The following is a 15478-nucleotide window of genomic DNA, read 5'->3' as shown; positions in this document are numbered from 1 at the left end:
GCTAGCTTGCTACTTCACTCGACCCTGATGTTTAGTCCAGAGACATGTCAGCTGTGTTTTTGTAGTGATAACATTTGTTGGGCTTAATTAGCCACAGCATACAGATGTAAAATTCATAAAGTTCCCATTGATCATTCTGCATGGAACAAGGGTAAAGGGCCCCGAGAATAGAATCTATAAAGATGTTTGGTGGGTTTTGGTGGGATTCAGATAGATGTGAGTGAGTGGGGTGTTGTCACATGATAACCTTGCATTAGCTCGTCCAGACTCCTCTTTCTGATACATCAGTGCTAAAAAAAAAATATGGGTGCACACCCTGAAGGGAAGATTTCAGATTAGAAATGATGTTAGCTTGTGTCTGGGAGTGAAGGTAGGAGGGAGAGTACAGGTTTCCTGCAATTTTTAATTCAGTGCGCTTCTGAAAGAGGATCGGTACAAAGAGACTGCTTGAGCACCCCGCATGTCCAGGTCTGTGCTTGAAGCTCTTCAGTCTGCTGTTTACTTTAGATGTAAAAAAACGGAGCCAAGACAGATGGACATGCACAAGACCCCTTTTTTGTGTTTCATGGGATTTGAACTCAACAGCCAGCTTCTTATAAGCTGTTCTGTCTTTTTTTTTCTTTTTTTTCCTTCGATATATTTTTTATTTACATTTCAAATGATTTCCCCTTTTCTAAAAGAGAGCACCAGATCTCATCACATGTGGTTGCTGGGAATTGAACTCAGGACCTCTGGAAGAGCAGTCAGTGCTCTTAACCACTGAGCCATCTCTCCAGCCCCTAAGCTGTTCTGTCTTAATCCAGAGTGTCCTGGGACTCTTAATCCAGAGAAACCAAAGACTGCCTGGTTCAGGGGGGCAGGCCTTCCTCCTCCTGACTTTGTTTTCTGAGACCCTGAAACTGAGCTCACCTTTCCATGGCATGCCTTGTTTTTCTGTGTTCCAGCATCACTCACTGTGATTTTCACCTCTGATCTTTTTAGTTGAGATTCCCTGGATATTTTGTGTTTGCTATCCAATGGGGTTTTTGGTGTGTCTGTTAAATTTGGACATGTAATTTGGGGTTGAAGCATAGACAGCTCAGGTAAATGGTCAGGATGGATTGAATCATTGCAAAACATTCTCACAGGTTTATGTTTTGTGTATAATTACATACATAATTTGGAAATGCTGCCACTTTTTGATTGCCATAGTGGTGAAACTTAGAAAAGTTATGGAGGAAGCAAAAGCTTTTAAAAATACTTGAAATTTCTGCATTCTCCATTAATAAGAGTTTCTCACCTAAGTGCTGTTGATATGTATGTAACCCTGATAATTTCAGGGGGGCCTTCCCATGTCTTCTTGGGTATGTAATAGTGGATGTCAATAGCTTTACCCTAGGAACTTCTCACAATGGCAAACACACAGATGTCTCCAGACTTTTCCAGATGTACTCTGAGGGGCATAGTTGGTTGTTTAAGAACCACTGCATTAATGCAAAGTAAATATCATTATGGACATTTTATTCTATATGTGCCATATGCTAGTGGCCATATCATTCTCTGTACCAGTGCCAGTGACTTAGCATCTGTGGCATACTCTCAGACTGTTGTTGAAGCTGTTAGAGGACTTAGAAGATAGTAGTTCCTGTGGGTGTATAAAGGGCTTTTTCCAGTGAGAGAATGGGGCAGGGACTTGACTACAGTCAAAGGTAGAGCTGGGTCCTGCCAGGGGATACAGTGTGGGTGTGGTTTAGTGTGGTCAGCTGGTGCAGTTGGGAAAGCACTGGGCATTGCTGAGATCCTTTTAACAGGGCTGAGAGCTTCTGTTGGTTTTGCTCTTGACATTTGCACTGATGGTGTGAAGGCAGTGGTGAGGAATGAATGCCTTAGGAATCATCGGTGCAAGCACTGAATGCACACCTATAATCTCAGCTCTAGAAGTTGAGAGGGTTTTAGGTTTGAATACAGCTTAAGCTACATGATAAAAGTAACATCTTGTCTCAAAGACTGGAGACAGCAGTTTCTTATTAGCAAACATTGCAGGTTTTTTAATGTATAAAATAATGGGTTTTATTGTGATGTTTTCATGTGTGTGCGTGCGTATGAGTACTGCTTTCACCCTTTTCCATCTCTTGTCCTTTCCTCTGTTCTCCTGCCAAGGAGTCTGTCTACGTCTCTCTCCCCTTCACCTCCCTTCCCCCCCCCCCCTTCTCCTTTCCTTCTCTCCCTCTTTGTTTCTGAGACAGGATTTCTCTGTGTAGCCTTGTCTGACCTTGGACTCTGAGATCTGCCTGCCTCTGCTGCTACCATTCCAGCTGGCCTCTCGCTGTGCTCCAGCCTTTTAGGACTGGAATGATGGCATCTCTCAGAGCTGGGTGGGAAAGTTTTCCAAAAGGGCTGGCGTTACAGACACTTGGAACTGCACTGGGCTTTTTAGAGGGGTGCTAGGGATTTGAACTCAGATCTTCATGGTTGTGTGTCAGACACTTGACTAAGACATCTTCCCAGCTCCTGGTTAATGTTGTGGGTGGGTTGCTTGCTTCTCTGTGCTGACTGTGGCTTCTGGAGTGCTGGTTTCTATTACGCATGCATATGAGCATGTTTGATTCCTTCTCCCTGAACACCTTCATCTTTTTTACTTAAAGCAAAAATATCTTTCTGGCTTAATAACATAACTTAAAGTTTTTGGTTCAGCAAAACATTTCATACTTGGTAAGCCAACTTTATGCTATCTGTATACTTAAATTTTAGCTTCATTTGCCTCTAGGCAAGTTTAAAAATCTGCTTTTCCTGAAAACAAGGCCATTTGTATGCTTAACTAGTTCTCATTTCTTTGTGCCTTTAATTCTGTGTGTTCACTGTGCACAGCTTTAACTAATTAATTGTACAGTATCAGCTTGTAATGTATGAAGCAACGACATAAACTGTGTTAGTTTCTGTCCTTGTTGGTTTTTTTTTTTTTTTTCTATTTGACAAATGCTGAAGTTATCAGGGAAAATAACCTCAGTTGAGAAAATGAATCATATTGCCTGTAGGCAAGTCTTGTAGGGCATTTTCTTTTTCTTTTTTTTCTTGAGAAAGGGTTTCTCTGTGTAGCCCTGGCTGTCCTGGAACTCGCTCTGTAGACAAGGCTGGCCTAGAACTCAGAAATCTGCCTGACTCTGCCTCCCAAGTGCTGGGATTAAAGGCATGCCCCACCATGGCCAGGAGGGTATTTTCTTGATTAATGATTGATATAGGAGGGCCCAGCCCACTGGGGTGGTACCATATCTGGGCAGGTAGTCCTGGGTTGTATAAGAAATCAGACTGAGAAAGCTGTGGAAAGCAAGCTGGGTGTTCCCTATTCCTGACTTCAGGCTCCTGATTGAGTTCCTATCCTGATTTCTTCATCATGGACCCTAAAGTGTAAGTTGAAATAAGCCCTTTCTTCTTCCAAGTTACTTTTGGTCACTGTGTTTTATAACAGCCAATACTAAGGTAGTTCCCCTTAACGATGGTTAAGTTTATGCCCTTGGTATTTTTTACCATTGTTTACTTGTGTGTCTGTGGGTGGAGGGGTTGCCTGCTGTGTGTGTTTGTGTGGGGAGTGAGTGTATGCCACAGTGGGCTCATGACAGTCAGAGAAGAGCCAGTGAGTTTTTTCACCTGCTGTCCTGTGGATTGAACTTAGGTTATCTAAGGCCTTGGCGACAGGTTCCTTTACCTATTGAACTGTCTTGCCAGTTTGATGCTTGATAATTTGAAGGTACTGGTTTGTAGACTGGTATATAAATGAGCTCCGGATTCCATGTGGAATTCTTATCGTAGTATTATATTCCATATTGTTTTGGGAACCATGTTTGATTTCCTACAGTTTTTTTTTAAGGATTTATTTATTTATGAGTACACTATAGCTGTCTTCAGACACACCAGAAGAAGGCATTGGACCCCATTATAGATGGTTGTGAGCCACCATGTGGTTGCTGGGAATTGAACTCAGGACCTCTGGAAGAGCAGTGCTCTTAACTGCTGAGCCATCTCTCCAGCCCGATTTCCTAGATGTTTACAGGGGCGGTTGGTTGGTTAAGGGCTTGTTATGCATTGCAGACTGGTTACAAACTGGCATTTCTCCCTTGCTGACATTACAGGGATGTTCCAGTATTCCAAATGTTAACTTGTATTTTAAAAATTAGCAGCCAGGCGGGGTGGCGCACGCCTTTAATCCCAGCACTTGGGAGGCAGAGGCAGGCGGATTTCTGAGTTTGAGGCCAGTCTGGTCTACAGAGTGAGTTCCAGGACAGCTAGGGCTACACAGAGAAACCCTCTTTCGGACCCCCCCCCCCCCCCCCAAAAATAGCTTTGGGGCAGGCGAGTGAGATTTCTCAGCAGATAAAGTCCATTCAAGTTCAATCTCTGGAGCTCACATAAAGGATGAAGGAACTCATCACTTCACAGGACTTAGTGCTCACCACACATGAGCTGTGGCCTGCTCTCTTGGATCTACACATAAAATAATGACAAATAAGAAAACAACTTAAAACATAATCTCCCCCTGCCTCCCTGGGCTGTCCTGGAACTCTGTAGACCAGGCTGGTCCTGAACTCAACAGAGATCCCCCTGCCTCTCAGCTAAAAACATGTTTTTGAAGGGCTAGGGATATGAATGGAGGAGTTCCCCCAGCACTACAAAGGGGAAAAAAAAAATTCAAGTTTGTATAGTGTATGGAACATTTACTGAATGTGGAACATGTACCTACTATATTACTGTAGTAGATGTAGTATAGTAATATACTACATACAGTGGAACCTGGGATCTTGGTTATTTTTTGTTTTTGGGATAGGTCTTTGTGATCTAGGAGGCATTGGGGGAACAATAGGAGATGACTGATCAAAATACATTGTATGGAATTTTCAAAGAATTTATTTACTATTTTTCTTGGATGATGTTTCACTGAATAGTCCTGACTGTCCTGGAACTCAGTATGTAGGTAGGACAGGTTGGCTTTGAACTCTAAGATCTGTCCATCTTTGCAATTGGAGTGCTGGGCTTAAGAGCATGTGCTGCTGCCATGCTCAGCACCTGCTACTTTTAAAAAGACAAGAGAAAGATCTTTTGTTGCCCAGGCTGGCCTAAGTACTTCTTCCTTCAAGTGATACTCCTGACCAGCTGGGAGTGCATTAATAGTACCTAGATTTTAAAAAGTACCTAGCTTTAGTAACTGCAGAGTGTAGCTTAGCTTTTGGGTTACAGGCTATGACAAACAGCTTTTGGCCCAGCATTTGAAGGTAGAGTCTGTCAGGGTGTGAGGTGGTCATACAGCTGTGGCAACATTGAATGTTGCAGTTGGCAGACGGGGTGAGTCCTGGTACTCAGCTTCTTTCCTCTGTGTAAAGCTTGGGCATCCAGGGTTAGTCTGCACTTACTCAGACCCTGTTGGAACCGTCCTTCTTGATGCACAAGTGTGTTTCCATGGTGATTCTAAATCCATTCAAATTGTCAATGAAGGTTAACGTTCACATAGGCCTATGTGGTATTGTGTTTTCATTTGTGGAAATTGAAAGATTTGGGGAAGAGAGTTTGTTAGATATCTTTTTTGTTGTATTTTGGTTTGGGGTTTTTTTTGTTGTTGTTGCTGTTTTTTGGACTTTGTTTTTTTCGAGACAGGGTTTCTCTGTGTAGCCCTGGCTGTCCTGGAACTCACTCTGTAGACCAGGCTGGCCTCGAACTCAGAAATCCACCTGCCTCTGCCTCCCAGAGTGCTGAGATTAAAGGTGTGCGCCACCACAGCCCAGCCTAGAGTTGTCTTTCAAATTTGGGTTCTAGATTGCATCCATAAGCCATTTTATATTTTATGACAGTTTTTATAATTTAATGGTTAAGAAATAGGTTCTAGATATTTCAATTATAACAAATGTGGTTTTTGACAGTAGTGTTTATGTAGCCCAGGCTGACTTTAAACTCTGATCTTTTTTCCTAAGCCTCCCCAATGCTGTGATTCCAGGCAAGAGTCGCCACAAGAAACATTTAAATTGTTCTGCTTCGAATTAATATTCAATACTGTTTTTTTTTTTTTTTATATATGTAAGTACACAGTAGCTGTCTTCAGACATAGCAGTAGAGGGCATCAGATCTCATTACAGATGGTGTTGTGAGCCACCATGTGGTTACTGGTATTTGAACTCAGGACCTTTGGAAGAGCAGTCAGTGCTCTTAATTGCTGAGCCATTTCTCTAGCCCTCAGTACTATTGAACGTATCTTTGGTTTTTCTCCTTCCTTCCTTCCTTCCTTCCTTCCTTCCTTCCTTCCTTCCTTCCTTCCTTCCTTCCTTCCTTCCTTCCTCCCTCCCTCCCTCCCTCCCTCCCTCCCTCCCTCCCTCCCTCCATCTTTGGTTTTTCTGATGCACTCCAGGGTCCGTTATTTTTCAAGGCGTCCTTGGAAAGTTGATCTAGGAGTGTTCCTCTTACCGCCTTTGAATTTGTAGTAGAGTGACAGTTAAAACATCTTTAGAAGTTAGAGAGTTGGCTCCACAGTTGAGAGCACTTGTTGCTCTTGAAGAGAACCCAGGTTTGGTTCCCAGCACCCATGTATCCACTCAACCATTTGGAACTCCAGTTGTGAGGTATTCAACATTCTTCTGACTCCCTAGGCACTCACATGGTGCACACACATACACACAGGCAAGACACACAGATGGTTAAATAATGCAACTGTTATTAAAACAAACACCTTTAAGAAGATGGGGAAAAGCCGGCCAGTGGTGGTGCACTCCTTTAATCTCAGCACTTGGGAGGCAGGGGCAGGCAGATTTCTGAGTTCTAGGACAGCCTGATCTACAGAGTGAGTTCAAGGACAGCCAGGGACATACAGAGAAACCCTGTTTCGAAAAACCAAAAAGAAGAAAAAGACAAAGAAAGGGAAAGTGACCCAGCATTTAACCAAACAACATATGTTCTTTTCCTTCCACAGTCAACCTGGAATTGACAGTTTGGTTTTGGGCTTCATCATCATACTTTGTTTATTTAACCCTTGGGTGAGACCTATTACATCATTTGTTTGATCCATGGCTGCTGCTGCTTACTAAATACTGGATGGATGACCCATCTTTCTTCTTCTTTTTTTTTTTTTTTTCTTTTCAAGACAGGGTTTCTCTGTGTAGCCCTGGCTGTCCTGGAACTGGTAGACCAGGCTAGCCTAAAATTCAGAAATCCGCCTGCCTCTGCCTCCCAAGTGCTGGGATTAAAGGCGTGCACCACCACCACCCGGCACACAAATTTTTAATATTGTAGCCAGGCATGCTGTTCAGTTTTTATAGTCTCAGTACTCAGCAGGCTGAGGCAGGAGGATTGATTATTACAGGCCAGCCTGAGTTTGAAAAGGAAAAGTAGCTGTGTTCTAAATAACTAGTATGATTGACATAGAACAAGTAACAGGTTAATTAGTCATCTTTAGAATCTGAGGTTAACCCCCTGTTGCTAAGTTACTGTTTAATGCTAAATTCCTTGTGGAAGTCTGGAACTCAGTGTGTGGCCTTGACTGTCCTCAAATTCTTGTTAAATCTTTCTGTCTCAGTCTTGTGTGTTCCCAAATTACAGGGATAAACCAGTACACCTGCCTGAGAATTAATGCTTAAAATACTTGTTTTATTATTGTTAATCATTCTGTGTGTGGAAAGGGTATGTTCATATAAGTGTGACCTTGGAGGCCAGAAGAGAGCATCAGATCCCCATAGCTGGAGTTAGAGGTGGTAATGAGCCATCCAGTATGGGTATTACTGGGAACTGAACTCTGGTGGTCCTCTGTAAGAGCAGCAAGTGCTTCTAACCACTGAGATATCTCCTTAGTCCCCAGAATTAATATTAAATACATATTACAGTACCTTTGAGATGTTCCTTGTTCCTTTTCTGCCCTGATTGCTTTTTACTGCTTAAGTGACATTTAAATATATAGGAATTGTTTTGGTAAGTAAGTTACTGTAATTTATCCGATTGCTTTCAAAGAACAGGCAGCAAGTTAAGCTTCAATTTTAACATAGAATGATGGTATGTTTTTGATTGGGTAGTTGATTCATCAGTAGTCAGTTAACTTTGTGTAAATTGTATGGCAAAGTATTTAAGAGAGTAACCATTTGGTAAAACACTATTGCAGACGTGTCCTACTGGGTTAGTTAGTCACTTGCCCCCTCCTCATACTTTCCCTTCTGCATGGCTGTTCTCTGTTGTAGTTAGTTCTTTTTCTTGGTGTGTTGAGACCAGATCTCACTGTAGCCCTTGCTGTTCTGGAAGTCACATCTTTACATTGTATGTGTGTGTGTGTGTGTGTGTGTGTGTGTGTGTGTGTGTGTGTTGGGGGGAAAGGAGGTTGTTGATCGTGCCACATTGTGCATGCTGAAGTTCAAGACAGACAGCTTGTGGAGTTCTTTAATATCATGTGGGTTCTTGAGAGTGAGCTCAGGTTGTCAGGCTTGGCAGCAAGTGTCTTTATCTTTACTTACTGAGCCATCTTGTTACCTCAATTAAAAGGATTTAATTAGATTTATGTGTTTACAGGTACATGTGCCCCACACATTGCTTAGATTTACAATTCTAGGGATTGTGGGAGTTGTTTTAGGGTTCTCAGGTTTGGTGGCAAGTGCCCTTTATTTTCTGAACCATCTTTCTAGTTCTTTTTGTTTGGCTTTAAAAATACTGTGTCGCTCCTTAGCTTAGGTTAGCCCTCATCTGTAGGTTTTCCTGCCATCATGCTCTGCTTTGGTTTTTTTGTTTTTTTTTTTGTTTTTTTTGTTTTTTTTTTTTTTGTATTTTTGAGACAGGGTTTCTCTGTGTAGCCCTGGCTGTCCTGGAACTCACTCTGTAGACCAGGCTGGCCTTAAACTCAGGAATCTGCCTGCCTCTGCCTCCCAGAGTGCTGGGATTACAGGCATGCACCACCACTGCCCGACTCATGCTCTGCTTTTTAGAAGTGAATAAAGGCACACACATTTGTGCAAGATGTTTCCCTGTCTCCCAAGATAGCTTTTCTGTAGTACAGCAAGGCTCCAAATTCATGACCATTCTTCTGCCTCGGCCTCCAGAGTGCTGGGATTCTAAGCTTAGAGTCACCATGCCCATCTTGTTAAGTTTTTTAAAATGTGTTGTAGATTAGGTCAGCCTGATCTACCTGGTCTTTAAAAAGTGTTGTTTCAAGGTCAGAACCTTTGAGAGATGGATGGCTAGAGCTGAATCTGTAAGGCTAAATGCCTTTAGGAAGTTGGTATCTGCTTTCAGGGTTTGGTGAACAGTGCCACACTTCACTTTAAAAGGATAAACCAAGCTTACTTTTGTTGGGACATGTAAGAGCAGTATCCCTGGTCCCTTACCCTTTCTTGAGACATCTTTTTAGGCTTTAGGCTTTGCTGACCTAATTTTGCGGTATAGACCAGGTTGGCCTTGAACTTGCTGCTAACTTCCTACCTGAGCCTATTCAGTGCTAGGATTACAGTCTATTTTTTTTTTTTAAAGATTTATTTATTATTTATATGAGTACACTGTAGCTGTCTTCAGACACACCAGAAGAGGGCATCAGATCTCATTACAGATGGTTGTGAGCCACCATGTGGTTGTTGAACTCTGGACCTCTGGAAGAGCAGTTTTCAATTGATGAGCCATCTTTCCAGCCCTCTATATTCACATTGCTGTACTCATTTTTCTATCTGTGCCAAATACCAAAGGAAAATAAAGTTCTAAGGAGGAAGTCTTGATTTTGGTTCTCTTTCTCAGGTTCTACTTCATGCTCAGCTGGCTACATTGCTATGGGCCTTAGATGAGGCTGGGCATTGTGACGGGGACCACTTTCTTTAGGGTGAACATCAATCAGACTTTATCCTTTCATGTTTCCGGGGCAGAGTTTTATATAGCCAGGTGGCCGTGAGCTTACACGTAGCTGAAGATGACCTTGAACTGTTGCTCTTTCTGTTTGTACCCCAAAGTGTTAGGACTGCAGGCATGTATCATAGGCCCAACAGAGCGTGGTCATGTCTGAAAAAAAAAATGTTCTGGACAGTGGTGATGTTTTCAGAGATGGAAGAGACTATGCTGTGAACAGCTCAGGGACATGTATGGTGTGGACCTAGCATGCAGTCTTCAGTTTCTGTTCAGTTTGTCCAGAATTGAGGTACATATTTCTGTTTTGTAAGAAACTGAATAGTAGTAAAAAGATGTCTTAATATGCTTCTAGCACTGTGTTTGATTTCTTGGTGTTCTTCTGTATCTAGTGTCTCCTGCATACATAGTGTCTCTGAGCTCTATTTAATTTCTAATGTTAAATGGGAAGGGTGAGTTTTGTTTAAAGTATAACAACAGAGTTGCTTGGGACGTTTTGGGTGCTCCAGGCAGGCTCCATACTGTTTAGAGCATGCATTTGCTATTATTTAGTTGTGAGAAAGTGCCTTGCATCCTACACACTGCTCTTGCTGTGTGTGCTTCCTCCAGGGCAGCAGCGCTTCCTCCTTTGTTCATTCTGAAGAGCCTTGTTTCTGCCACTCCCAGTCTCCCATGTTCCCGGAGGACTGCTGGGCTCACACCTGGCACATTGCTCTATCTTGCTTTTTATGTGGGTTCTGGAGATTGAACTCAGGTCAGCAGACCTAGCAGGAAAGAACTCTAATGGCCGAGCCACTCCCAGTCTCTGTCTTTACTTTATTATGCATGTTCTTACTTGAATTAGATGATTTCTGTGTGCTTGTATGTACACATGTGTATGTTTACCTTACAAATAAGTGTTATATATGCTTTTGATTTAGATGAGGTTTATGAGTGTTAATGTGTATATGTGTATATATGCATAACAGATACATAGTAGCTAGATGACTGCATTTTGAGTTGAGGTAAATTACAAAAAAACTGCATATGATTTATCTCCCCTTCATATTAGCATGGAGACTAATGTGGACATATAGCTCACACTCCCAAAAAATAGGATGAACAACTATTTGTACCCCCTTTTGATTTTTTTTTCCCTAAAGACATGGTCTTTTGTAGCCTAGGCTTGCCTTATTTAATGGAGGAGTAACCTTGAATCCTTGATGTGCCTCAGTTCTGAGGTTGTAGGAGTACACAACCCTATCTTGCTCTAGATTAAAGAGCTTTGTGTGGATTTATAAATCTAAACTTGTCTCCTGATAATGTGACCTTGACAGGGGCATTCCAAACTTTTATGTGTGTGTGTCTGATAATAAAACTGAAGATAATAAAACTGGGGATGGGAATGGTGAAGACTGGGAAAACTACAGTGATTTGCATTTTGCTAATGATGTAAACCTTACTGATTGGTAAGGAATTTATAACTGCCAAGGTGAAGAAAGCAGAGAAACATAGTTTCTTTGCTGGTACAACACAGAGATGGAGTGAGCTTTGACGTCACTGGGATATGATCTCACACACTTGTAAAAGTGCTGTGCTGAACAACCCTAGCCTAGACTTGGTTTTGTTTTTACCTTTACATAATGTTAAGACCTCTTAGAGAACTGGGCACCATGGCACATTCTCATCCTGGCATGCCTGATCTGAAGCAGGAGGGCAAAGAGTTACAGTTTATCCTGGGCTATGTGGGAAAATCTTGACTGAAACAAAACAAAACAAAAATAAAACAAATGTTATTTATGATCACACTTACATACTGGCACTGTCATGGGAGACTGCTTGGAGAATTTCAGTGGAACAGTGAGTGTGAGCAGGCCCACCTGGCAGTGCTAGGCATTGGTCAGTGTGTAAGGCTGATGTTCTTAGGGTCGGGAGGGCTGTGAGACAGCATCTTACTAAGTGTCTGTCCCGGCCTGTCTACAACTCATCCTGCCTCTGCCTCTTGAGTGCTTGAGTTAGACGTGTGAGTTACCACTCCTGGCTTAGTTATGTGGTTGGTTCTGTGGTTTCCAGGGCTATCTGTTTCATATCAGTTTTGAAAACACATAGTAGTTAAGACATTAAGACATGAATTCAGTTAGACTAACTATATCTTAGTCAAAGATACTGTATAAATTTTTGTGGGTTTTTTTTTTTTTTCCCTCCGAGACAGGGTTTCTTTGTATAGCCCTGGCTGTCCTGAAACTCACTCTGTAGACCAGGCTGGCCTTGAACTCAGAAATCCACCTGCCTCTGCCTCCCAGAGTGCTGGGATTACAGGTGTGCGCCCCCACTGCCTGGCCAATACTATATAATTTTGAAAAATAAAATCTTAAGTTTTTTAGCTTGGTGTTCATGTGGATTCCTGACTTTTGAAAGGAACATCACAGTCCACCAAGCTGTACAGTTGAGAACAGTTTGAAGAGACTGGAGAGGAAGGAAGGCGTTCACTGATTGCTGGAGATAAATCAGATTCTTCCTTATTCAAGAAATGTGACTCTAGGCTTTATAAAAGCTGACACAACACAAATATACCAGGGCACAGTGATTAGAAGACATAGCTGAGTGGCTCCTCAGTAAGATGCAGAATGAGCTTCCTGGCATGCTTATATTTGTGTTGGTATTAGAAGACAAAAGCAGAGCCCAGTGGGTCTGTATATAAAAGTATCCTGGCATTTAATGCGTATTACTTATCAGATGTAACTTCCTAAAAAATGTGTCAGAAACTTTAGAATAAATACAGCTCTTTCCCTTCAAATTGGATTTGTCTGTGCTCTTTGCTCTATTATATATATCATCCATTGAGACACATGCTAAGTTTCACTTAGAGATTGTCTTACATCAAAAAATAGCATTTGCTTTTCTTGAAATAGGGTTTTGTAGGCAATGCTGGGATTACTGTACACCAAATGCCCAGCTGAAACATATTCTTTTTCCTATAGTGTTTATTAGGGCTTTAGAAATAACAGTGCAGAAAGACTTATTGTTAAATTTGTAAGAGGTTTATTTTCTGTATTGCACTCTATCTAGTAGTGTGTTCTGTACTACACACTTTCTGGTAGCATGTTGATATGGGTTTTTCCATTATTTTGATGTTTAAGTGATGTGAAAGTTTCTGGAGGAGGAGAAATCATTTATAGATATATTTTATTTCAAACTATCTAGGGATATATTTTGTTGTGAAGCAAAATGTCTTTTTCAAAGTAAAAATTTGGAGCCTAGCATGGTGACACACACATGCCTGTAGTTCTAGCATCCCAGGACTGAGGCAGGGCAGCTTGCTCAGCCTGGGTTGCACTCCAGCTCCAGTCTGAAAAGAGGTCCAAGCGTGGCAGCATGGCAAGGGGCAGCTGGGGGAGCGCCTTTACTAACGGGGGCAGCTGGGGGAGCGCCTTTACTAACAGGCCTGCTCTCGTCGGGTGGATTAGTTTCAAATCGTAGACTTTTTTTTTGCAGTAAAGAAAGTTTATCCAATTCCATTTTTAGTCCAGTTACAACGCAGGGATCACAACAAACGCAGCAGACACAGAGGCACTATGGCATTACCTCTCCTATCAGCTTAGCAGCCCCCAAGGAGACTGACTGCCTACTCACACAGAAACTCATCGAGACGCTGAAGCCCTTTGGGGTTTTCGAAGAAGAGGAGGAACTGCAGCGCAGGTAAGGAGATACTCAGAGTTGTGTTATAGTCTGAATTTTGAGCTATTTTCCCCTCACTCAATAGGTCAACTTACTCTGAATCTTCATTCATTCGTTCTTTTTTCACACAATAACGCTCTGAGAAAGAACTTATTTTCTCTAAAGAGTTCTATTGCTATAAGTGTGATTTCCTTGGCGGGTAAGGAGGGGCAGAACAGTCTTGGTTAGGGCTTAAACAGTGTCCATTGTTGGCAATGCTCTACCACAGAGCTACCCTAAGCTCAATGAAAATTTTCTTTTGGTGGGGGCTAGTGATGGCTTAGAGATGATGCACACTGGCTGCTCCTACTGAGGACCTGGTGCTCACCTAGTAGTTTTCATCACATCTCTAACTCCAGTTTTAGGGGATCCAGTGTCCTCTTCTGGCCTTTGCCTACAAAGCATGGATGTAGACATACATTGCAGGAAAAACATACATAAATAAAATAAAGAAAAAATTTCTGGTGGCTCTTGGTTTATCCAATTCCATTTGAAAAGGAAGTGGTTTAACCAGTGTACAAGTGGCAATGCAAAATCACTGTTAAGTTTCTGTTCTCATATAAAATGTGAATTTTGAGGCTGGGTGTGGTATCCCACACCTTTAATCCCAGCACTGGAGAAGCAAAGGTGGACACATTGCTGTGATTTCAAGGCCAGCCTAGATTGCTTAGTTAAGCCCTACCCATAAACAAAGTCTAATATGGTAGCTCATGCCTATAATCCCAGCACTTGGGAGGCAGAGGGAAGATTGTGAGTTCTAGGCCAACCTGGGCTATGTAATAAGACCATGTCTCAAAAACAAGAAAAGTAAAACTTAGTAAACCAGTTATTTATAACTTAATTTGTAGTGAGTAATAAATAACTAATTGCTTTATCAACAGGATTTTAATTTTGGGAAAATTAAATAACCTGGTGAAAGAATGGATTCGAGAAATCAGTGAAAGCAAGGTAAGGCGATTCTGTAGACTCCGGCTGCTGCCCTCCGCCCGTCGGCCTCACTGGACTGCATGAGGCCTTGGTGGGCTGTTTGTTTTTGCAATGGGGTTTTGCTGTATGTTGCCCCAGAGCACACTGTATAGATCAGCCTGGCCTCTGTCTCCTGAGTGCTGGGACTAAAGGAGTGTGCAGCACAGCCAGCCAGGATTGAAACGTCTTCAAATGCACCATTCTTATTGTAAGTTTCCAAATTGCTTGTTATTTTGAAAGAAGCTAATTAAAATCAGTGAATTTTCAAAAATAAAAATAAAATACTCTGGTTATAGTATTTTAACAGTAGTTCAAAGTTGGGCCCAGTAATTGTGCATTATTGCTCATTCTTAGGATTACTTCAGGGAAGGATTCCCCTGATTAAGGTAGATATGGCATTGATTGTCAGTCCCACCACTTGGAAGGTGGAGGCTAGAGGATTAAGAATTTGAGGTTAGCCTGGGCAGTATTGTAGGAACCTAATCAAAGCTGAAAGTGATTTAAAATGTTTATTACATATTTTTGGAATGTTCCAGTTCTGGAACATTCTGGAAAGTTCAGTATTTACCGTACTTGAGAATCTTCACTGTCTTTAAAAAGTTCTGGAATAATTTTCTTGTTTTTTGTTTGTTCTAATTATTTAGTTTTAAATTTATAAGTGTTTTGCTACAGGTATAACGTGTGTGCACATGTTTCTGATGCTTGAAAAGGTCAGAATGGGGCATCAGAGTGCCTCGGACTCCAGTTACAGATTTTGTGAGCTGCCACGTGGGTTGTGGGTGCTGGGAACTGAACTTGGGTTTTCTAGAGGAGCAGCCGGTGCTCTTAACCAGTAAGCCAACTCCAGCTCTCTTGTGTTGTCCAGCTCCCACACACCCCCTTCTTCTTCCCTTTTTTTTTTTGTAGTCTTAGATACTTTTTTTCTTTTAGTTTTAGATCTCAAATGGAACATTGTTCTGTTGTGATCTGAATTCGTGGTACTTTCACTGTACTCATTCAT

At 41.9% G+C, this 15478-nt stretch overlaps 1 protein-coding gene across 5 annotated transcripts in view; it reads left to right on the top strand.

Moving 5' to 3' along the window:
• Positions 1-15478, top strand: part of Papola (poly(A) polymerase alpha) — a 52446-nt gene that overhangs the window by 965 nt on the left and 36003 nt on the right. For 4 of the 5 annotated variants that reach the window (XM_052185133.1, XM_052185130.1, XM_052185132.1 and 1 more), the window contains exons 2-3: positions 13291-13494; positions 14394-14460. In XM_052185133.1, the coding sequence (XP_052041093.1) occupies positions 13291-13494; positions 14394-14460 (271 nt within the window). The remainder of the gene's footprint in view (positions 1-13290; positions 13495-14393; positions 14461-15478) is intronic. The other variant, XM_052185131.1, reaches the window with a different exon arrangement.

This window comes from Apodemus sylvaticus, chromosome 6, assembly GCF_947179515.1.
Source record: "Apodemus sylvaticus chromosome 6, mApoSyl1.1, whole genome shotgun sequence".
In the NCBI taxonomy this organism is placed as follows: domain Eukaryota; kingdom Metazoa; phylum Chordata; class Mammalia; order Rodentia; family Muridae; genus Apodemus; species Apodemus sylvaticus.
Note: the sequence above shows the minus strand (reverse complement) of the source record. Positions and strands in the feature narration are given on the sequence as shown.